This window comes from Coffea arabica, chromosome 8c (genome assembly GCF_036785885.1).
Source record: "Coffea arabica cultivar ET-39 chromosome 8c, Coffea Arabica ET-39 HiFi, whole genome shotgun sequence".
Lineage (NCBI taxonomy): Eukaryota > Viridiplantae > Streptophyta > Magnoliopsida > Gentianales > Rubiaceae > Coffea > Coffea arabica.
Window position 1 is genome coordinate 30,537,297 of NC_092325.1, and position 9,849 is coordinate 30,547,145.

General features: G+C 32.8%; 1 protein-coding gene across 1 annotated transcript; it reads right to left on the reverse strand.

The window, feature by feature from the left end:
• Nucleotides 1-1,809: 1,809 nt before the first annotated feature.
• LOC113706618 (glutamate receptor 2.7-like) lies at nucleotides 1,810-9,549 on the reverse strand. Its single transcript, XM_027228545.2, has 5 exons — nucleotides 9,126-9,549; nucleotides 5,069-6,396; nucleotides 3,582-3,894; nucleotides 2,672-3,066; nucleotides 1,810-2,418 (listed from the first exon to the last, which is right to left on the reverse strand). Exons 1-5 carry the CDS (start codon nucleotides 9,460-9,462, stop codon nucleotides 1,981-1,983), a joined length of 2,811 nt encoding a protein of 936 aa, XP_027084346.2. The 5' UTR covers nucleotides 9,463-9,549; the 3' UTR covers nucleotides 1,810-1,980.
• Between the last annotated feature and the right edge of the window lie 300 nt (nucleotides 9,550-9,849).

Consider the following 9,849-nt stretch of genomic DNA (forward strand, 5'->3'; position numbering starts at 1 on the left):
CTACCAAAAATCCCTTGCTGCATGCGGATTTGCAAGAGGAAGCATTATGGAGCAACCAATTTGATTTGTTGCTTAGGGGAAGCCTGGTAAGTTTATAGACTTTGGAAAGCATTAATATTGATTACAACAGACTCCTCATGCTTGGTTGGGCGATTGAGTGATGTAGCTCAAGAGCCTGGTGTGAAGAAAAGTAAATGTAAAAATTCTTTTTTCTTTATACCAACAGACTAAAACTGGTCTTATCTTGCTAGTTATTTATGTTGGTTACATTGTTATTACTACTGGTGATAGTGCAGACATTACAGCCCTTAAAAATTTGCTTTGAACAGGCTTCCAAGCAAAAATTTGGGCATGTTTAGATATTTATTGGTATTGAAGTTACAGCGTGTAAAAAGATTATCTTTCTCTCCCAAAGAAAGTATATCTTTAATCTTTTCAAAGTAATAGGGAAGTTGGGTACTAAACCTTGCAGTGTACCAGCGATCACTAATATGCAACTTATAGTAATTTTCAAATCCTAAGATGGAGCGAATATTAGTAGGGAAGTTAAATTATCTCACAATGACTCATCCTAACATTAGATATTCTATTAGCATCGTGAACCAATTCGTATCTTCTCTAAGAACCACCCATATTGGGTAGCTTTAGAACAAATTTTATGCTATCTCAAGGAAGCTCTAGGACGTAGATGCTGTCTCAACTAAGCACATCAAAATTGATTGTTACTTTATTTGTGAAAAGATTCAGTAAAACTTAATTGCAACTAGTTATGTGAAAACTAAATAGCAATTAGATGACGTCTTCACTAAAATTTTGAGTGGTCTAATGATTGATTACATGTATGGCAATATGGGCATAGATAACATAAATACTGTATCTTGTAGGGTAGTATTGTATAATATAGTAAGAATAAATATTCAAATTGTAATACTTGACTATAGGATCATATTATAGGAAAATACTACAATCCCTTTTGGGTATCATACCCATTGTTCTAATTCACTTATATCTTGCCACATCATTCAGTGATTTAATCTCTTGAAATAATCTAAATGTGGATAACTTTTATTCTATATCCAATGGTGAATTTAATCTTATCAATATAGTACCCAAAAAGGACCATAGAACTCCCCCATATTCTATTTGTTTGTATCAAGAATCAAGATAAGTTGATTAAAAATTGAAATTATTTAGTTTGATTTTAGGATCTAGATTAGTCTGCACTTGTATATACATCGTACCTTTTGTACTCTTTATGAGATGTAAGGAAAAAGATTTTCCCTCCATTTTAGTTTTCACGATTCTTCTCTGCTTTTTAGTGTTCACCTTTCCAGATTTTTGGAACTAGAATTCTATTCTTCACTTTTAGTAATTCAACATTGACATTCTAAAGTCTTGATTCTTATTCAATTTCATTTTTTTTCCTTTGTTAATTGTCTTTTTCTAGGACAAAATAACTTTTATTGAAGGAAGCAGGAAGAAGTCACACACAACATAATAAATAAAAACACAGACCAAACAAACAACTGTATCTTGCTAGATAAGACAAAATAATAGCTAACTATTTACAATTCAGCGAAAATAAGGAAAAGATGCCGGGGGACTAGAATTTCTTTCTTAATTCACTTTTTTAAACTTATATTTTTTTTTTATCAATATGTCTATCTAATAAAATCATTAAGCCCGTGCCTACATAAAAGGAATGCAACTTCAATGAATTGTTGACAAGCATTAAAAGGAACATAAAGCTTGTAATGAAACATAATATATAACATATGATTTCCTAATGAAAACTACATCTTTCCCTAGATTAGTAAACCAATGGTTTCCATATACATTTATAGGTTGTATAAATATGGTTACAACAAACGTAAAATAACAGTCCAGTTACCAAGTAAGTGTCTGAAAATTTATTTGAACTGAAGGTAGAACTTCTAGGATATGTCCCAATTTGGCTTTCACATCAGTTATTTATCCTAATTACCCTTCATTCATTTCTTCGTTATCCTCGACACTTGTACTTCTTGACATGCTATTTTGTTGACTATGGTTAATTACAGAATCTTCCTTGTCTTTACCACTGCCCTCTATTTCTTCTGAACTATTGGATGGACCGATGGTAGGGCTTGGATCAATGCGTTTACTTTTTCCTGCGCCCATAAACAAATTTCTATGCTCATAGAGTAACATAGAAAAAAATACAATGAGGGCTAGTATTGAAGCAGCTCCAACAATGAGGAATAGACCCCAAAAACTGTTCACATCAACACGATTCGATGATGTTGTAGTGGTCAGATCTGGGCAAACATTTTGTTCCCCGAACCATCCTTTCTCAATTTTTGACATTTCTGGCCCTTCAGTGATGGTCAAAATACCCCTAGAAACATCCGGCAAGAGAGGGGAACCTTTAGGGAAGGCCTGCAAATTAAAAAATGTTGTCAATTTTCATATAAATTTATTTTGCAACGTGTCTAGGTTATAATCAAGCCTAAACAATTTTGATCTCCTTTATAATTGTAAGTTAGAAGCCTAGGTCAAGTCGTGTCAGTTCTGCATTAGCTATGTGGCTCAATCTAGACCGCTAACAGAGTAACTGTTTGTGACTTGACAATTGTATACATGCTGATTCAATTCATATCGAGTGGTAAAGTTAGGACAACCAGGGACTTACAAATCCAAATCCACCAGCCTTAAGTGTTGGTGCGACCATAGTATATTTTGAGCAATATTTTGCAACAAAGGGCTTCATATAGGGAAGTTCATCAAAGGCTGCAGCAACACGTCCATATAAGAAAGCTTTGTGCAAGTCAGCCAGGCTGTAATACATTTTGAGGTTGGCCTCATTGAAATTCAATTGTTTTAAGAGAGCCAATACAAAAGAACCTTTTGGATAACCAACTTTTACCCCATTCTGTATAAGCTGATCTATACTTGTTAAGGTCGGCTCCAGTTGTGACACTGTCAGCATTGAAGTTAAACTAGCTGTGTAACTTTGTGTAAGAATTAGAACCACAAAACACCATATAATCACCACAAACCTTGCTAAGCCAGTCACCACTTTTTCTCCTGAAACAGATGTTAGCAAAAGCACACAAGAGAGTGAAGTTATTACTATCAAATTAATCATTAGTTTCATCAGAATTCAAGAAAAGAAGATTAAAAAAATGAGACATGTATAACTTACTGAATGGACCATAGTCAACAATTGCATTTTCCCTATCAATATCATTTGCTAAAAGTATGAAGTTATATTTCGTGCCAATTTTTTGCTATGGTATGCACCCAAGGCGATTGTGTAAAATAAAGTTATACAAATGATGCAGGAAAATTACTATAATAATATATTCTAATCCATTAACTGTACTTAATTAAGAAGTGTTATTCTAACTAATTAACTCTTCTCTTCTATTTCATTTAACTTTTTCTATTACCTAAGGGCAATCAATTCATCACTTGGTTAAATCTCACTTCAAAATTTATTTTATGATTGATCTTTTTTGTTTTTTGAAATTACTTGTAATATGGAGTAACAAAGAAGGATACAATTCTGTTAACAAGGAGAAGAAAGAGAAATTACGTACGTTGTGAAAAAACCATTGTTGAGAACGAAAACCATAGGCTTGTGCCTAGTTGTTGAGGAGCAGTTTGTCCAAATTCTTCATTTGATTTTCTTTCAAGAATCCAGATCACAAAGGCAAAGAAAATGAAGAAGCATACGCTCGTTAACCATAGATCCCAGGTCAATGGCTTCAAGAAAACCCAAGCAGTTTTTTGCTTCTTGTCTTTGACAGGAACAATCATTGTTACACCAGACTCGGTATATGGCAGGGTGAAGTCCACATAGTTTGATCTATTTGCAATAATTGTAATATCTCCAACAACTGCATCAAAATTCTATTCACAAGAAATTGTCAAAACAAAATACAATCACAAGCTAATTAATGCCGTTTTAAACCTTTTAATTTTTGGAAGTTTGTCTTCATCCTAAATTTTTAATTACATGAAGTTCTACTTTTTACTACTTTGACCCAAATGTCAGCTCAAAACTGATTATTGAGTATATATTGAGTTATTGAGGAGCATATTAGTTCAATATAACAATTGGTGAGGGTTGTACATTAAATGAAGCCGGCCTCACCCATATTTGCACATTGGTTTTAATTTGCTGCTACTTCAAGAAATACCAGTCAACCACTATTCTTCTTTTCCATGGCTTGAAAAGAATATAGGCATATTTCAAGTTCAATCAACATGTTCAATACACACTCAAATCTCTCCTCTTGGTTTGCAATCCATAAATCACTTTCATTAGAATCATTCCTTGGATCAATTTGTCCTACCTTATGTCTTAGGTAATTTAAACACAACATATCCTTGTTGATGTATATGAAAATCAATAAGGACAAACTTTACAGCTTTAAGTTCATATGGAGTCAGTGTCTCGGTTCAACTTGTCATAAGTATGAATTAGGTAATAAATCTCTAAACACCACATACAGCCTTATCAATAGACAAATCAATAGGGACAAGGTCTATACTATGTTTATATGGAGTCTATCCTCTAGTTTGGAGATGTGGTTCGCTCCTTCTTGCCTGGTTGAGCCCTCCTTTAGTATAGATTAATTAGTGTAAAATTGGTACAAATGTCATTGTTTGAAAAAAGAAAATTATAGCTACTATACCCCTGTTAATATGATCATCAATGTTTATTTCATTTTTTTATAATTATTGCTTATTGCCACAACTTCAGCTTTTCATGTTGCTTGCCAGCTTTTGCGATAGTTAGTATTACAACTATCCTTAACTTACTAACTGTGAATTAATTACTTTCTTTACAGATCATAGATGTCGCTAGTCATAAGTCAATCGATTATAAGTTAAGAGCTAAGAAGGTCTTGATTTAGTGACTAAATTTGAAATTCCAAAAATTAGACTTTTTATTTACAAATTCCTCTTCCCTCTCCTGCTTCTTAATCCTACCATTCTTCTACTGAAAAAATAAATTACAAAAAGGATTATAAGTTAAGGATGCAGGCCATTTAATAAGAAAATGGAGGGTTTTACTTACCCCAAGGTAAACTTGGTAAATCATATCATCATAGCTTCCAGCGCTTTTGCCATCTGCATTCTCAAATGGAAAGTAGTCATAGGGAACATGGTAGGGTAGTGTTGCCATAACAGCATCAAAGATGTCTATGCAAAATCCCAAGACCTTTGGAGTATTAGATTTCGGATCATTTATAACCCTTACAAATTTACTAAAACCATCCTTTACCGGCACCCCTATTCTCAGTTTCTTCTCATTGGTTGGAATCACCCAGCCTTTTGGAATACTTTTACTGTCACCTGGCCACAAAATATCAAGACTGGCTGCTGAAGATGGAAGGATTGGATCACCACTCATACTTGTTAAGTTTCTCGGAGTCCCATTTTCTGTTGTCCAAAATCCTATCACCTTCTTTTCTTTACCTACCACATTGATTATCTCAAATATGGATGTATCCAATTGCCTATTTTTAAAGTGGAAATCTCCAGAAATGCCAGTAAAGCTAGTGCCCACCAATGCATGTTGGAGGTCCTTCCCAACTGTTGAAACTGGAAAACTATCAAGATCCATTGAACCATTAGAGACATTGATTCTCTGGAATGAGAAATATCTTGGTCCAATCTTCTCTACTGCCATTGCTAGTGCAATAGTTACATCATATGCCCACAAACCGTAGATATTTAAGTCTTGAATGGAAGCCTCTTCTTGAGAGTTGTTTCTCCATCTATAAGCAAAATCTTGAAGCCTTTTGGTTACACGAAGATGAGGTTTTATTCCAATTACACCTTGCATTGATCTTGCAATTGTTGAATTCTCCAATTTCAAGAAATTAGTCATTCCATCCGTAGTGATCCAAACATATCCCTTACTCATCATTCCGATTTCTTTTGCTTTCATGAAAAGCCTTGAGCCGAGTGAGAATGGCATGTGAACGATGAAAATTCGAGTTTGCATAGTCATTAACTTGTAAAGCTCTTTAAGGATTTCATCATCGCTAGCTAATGGATGGATAACACTTCGGTAGGGAAGATTGGTGTTGATTTCTTCCAATGCATCATTAAGAAAAGGGATGATTCCTTCTCCAAATTCATTGTGAACATAAATAGGCACAGCTGCTTTCCATCCAAAGGCATGAATAAAAGCACTTATGGCTTGTACTTGAGACAAGTCATTCAGAGTAGCCCGAAAGAAAAACTCACTTCGAGTGTAGGAAAGTGAAGGCCTTGTTGCAGAAAATGAGATTATAGGTACTTGAGCAACATCTCCAAGATTGATAACAAAGTTTGCTTGCATAGATGTCATCGGCCCCAAAATTGCTTGCACCTCCACATTTTTCAGTAGATCAAGTGCTGCATGCATATAAATTTTAAGTACGTGTCAAGGATTATGTGTTGTGCTATTCCATAATATACTCCACTCCGCCTATAAAGATAGATTCACTTTCACTTTCACACAGATTAAAAAAAATTAAGTGTAGTTAATGCGATCATTTTCGTTTAGCATTTTCCTGATATGCTCTCACATTAATGCTAATTTTAGTGTTGCATTTATTATTCTTAGAATGGTTCGCCTATTGATAGTGTATTTATTGATAAAGATGTGTGTATATATATAAATATATTGTGTAAATAGGAGGGTTCAAATTCGACACCTCTCACTTACATTCCCACCCCTGAAGCACCCAATCCATCCCGCCTTCTCCCCCAATAAAGATGTATATTAAATATGGGCATGGTAGTAAATTGGTACATTAACTATCCTTTTAAATAGGATATAGACCTACAATTTAGGATAATCAGAGAAAGAAAATTATCCTATTTTTATGAGACAGAGGGAATAATGTCGTTAACACTAGTAACATATGATGGCTTGCACAGGTATATGTACTCATTTAATTAACATATATATGTAAATTATCACTATATTATTAATGTCTTAAATGCAGTGAATATAATAAATATAGTGCTCAATGCACGCCCAATGTATGCGCAATCAAAAAATACATACAATTTATGGTCATATATTTAAATAAAATTTTTATTACTAAAACAAACTTTAATCTTTTAAATATTTTTCATAAAATAATTTTATATTGATAGTTATAATGTTTAGAGGTAGTTATGTTGAAAACATATATTTAAATAGTTAAAATTAAAAATAGTCATGAGTAGTTATAAGGTAGTTAAAGTAAAAGTAATTTTATAAGGGTAAAAAAAGAAGTTCATAAAGTGACGATAAATGTTAACCCTAATATTAACTCCAAATCCCTTTCTCAGACTTTACATATTGTATAGATGTCAGCTTTCCACCCTAAAAAAATTGAGCACGTAACAAAAGTGCTAAAAGGGAAAAAAATTTGATAGTCCTTAGTACACTACATTGGGATTGAAGCAGGTACAATTGAGGTTGTTACGATTGTATTCAAATTGGCAAATTTTGGTGTTCACTTTTAGACACGATTTTATTTATATATTGAGTCGGTATATAAAAATAAAATTTAAGTATATAACAAAATTTTTTTTTTTAAAACCCCTCCTTTCCTACCTACATCTTTCCCATTTCTAACTGAGGTCTAAGATTCAAATTCTGAATCTAATAATAGAGAGAGCTCTACAAATCCTCTCCTAATCACTGGATCAACCCCAATTTGTATATACTCCCTCCATTTCAAAATGTTTGTCACATTTCGGAATTCCAACATTTTAAAAATAGTGGCTTGATGGTGATATTATTGGAATTGTTTCCAAAATTGCCCTCAAAAATTCAAAATTCAAATTTAAATTTAGTATAAGTCAAATAAAGGTGTGGATAATGTTAAAAAAAGATTAAAAGTAATTTTGACTTTAGTAAGATGATAAATATTTTAGGACATTCCAAAATAAAAAAAATAAAACTTTCAGTGAAATAAAGGGAGTGTATAACAAGTTATGTATTGGTGTAAACCCAATCATATATAAAATACTCCCTCCTTCCCAATATTAGAGTCATTTTTTGAAAATCTAACTTTTTATGAAGACATAATAATCATTATGTCTAGATGAGGTGGCAACGGTGAATTTATATATATATATATATATATATATATATATATCCATTGGATTCAAAATATTTTCTTGTTAAATGTGCGTTAAAATTTTAAAAAATTACTTTTTAAATGATAAAATTGAAAATTATGTATTAAATTTGAAATAATAACTATTATTTTAAAAAGTCAATAAAGTAAAAACACGACATTAACATTAAAGCAGAGGAAGTGCAACAATTATACAATCGTATGAAAATATAATCCATACCTGTACCTAGTCTGCTAAGGCTACTCCAAGTGTCGTCAATTGGACAACTTAATTATTAAAGCCTATCATACTAAGTGAATCAAATGCTCTAAAAAATTTGTTCGGTTAACGGTTCATGGCCCACGTTGAACCATTAAACCACGCAAATATCAGCAATTATGTCAGCCAAGTGGGATCAGATGATATCACCCCTTATCACAAATGGTGATGTGGTTATTGTACGGACATACGTTTTGCTATGGTCTTGTAGGCTGTGGTCTATCCAAGTATTTCTCCAAACGTATACTCACTGCTTAATTGATTCACCCCATTGTGTATATAGTATACGTTTTGCTCTGTTTTAGCGAATCAGTTAGTTACACTAATAACTCATTGATAATCTAATTTAATATTTAAATTTAATAGATTCAAATCTTAATTATTTAGACGTCTTTGATAACTAAAAATTAAATATTCGAATTTATTAAATAATATTAAATTTTCTAAATAAAACTTGTTCTAAAAAATAAGTAATAAATTATTCACTTATTACTTAATGTATACTCAAATATATTAAATTTAGCACTTAATAATTTAATAACTTAATGAATTCAAACTTCTTAATTCAGATTTTAGATTTCAGTTTTCAAACTTCAATTTTATCAAATGAACCCTTGAAAAAAACACATACACACACAGAGTCCAAGAGACAAAGACAATTGAACCTGAACCTTTAGCATCAGAGCTCAGCACAAGTGGAAAGCAAGATAAAACACACTCAAATCAAGGGATAGAGAGAATTGAACCTGCAGCAGCAGCACCAACAACAGTGTTTTTGGAGTCCCTCGTGTTCAGAACAAGCCTTGTTCTGTAGGAGGAACCATGAGAAGCATACAGGTCTGATAAGGCCATCGAGATGCATTTCATCCCCATCTTACCAATCTCTGTATCCGCATCAAGAACCACTCCAACATTCACTGGAATGGTTATATTCTCAGCAGCAGCTTCTGCAAAGGGTACTTGAAAACAAAGAAAAAGGGCAATTGAAAGAACACCCATCAAAGTATCCTTTCTGCTCATTTCTTTTACCTCGTTAGTTTGATCATGTAAAAGAACATTCTCTCTATGACTACACAAGTTCATGTATAAAGAATGGCATATGAATACACAAGGTGCTAAGAGTACTCAAAGGGTTTAAACTTGAGTAAAATGCGAATAATGCAACGACTTTGTATTACCCAAAACATGTGACATTACTTGGTCTGGTATGGAATGTCATTCTTGACTTTGTCTCAATGAATTTACAATAATGGTTTTTCGCTACGGAATCTTTGATATCTCTGGTGTGGAACTACCTGTACTAATGAAATTTATGCCACGAAATCAATAGTCCTACCTAACTTTCCTATCTGTATGGGATCAAGAATCCATCCTATTTATCCAAGGATGCTGAGTTGTTCTTTCCTGTCATATGTCTATTTATATAAATTATATGTGCCTCTCCTTCTAAATTATCGTGTCATTGTCAAA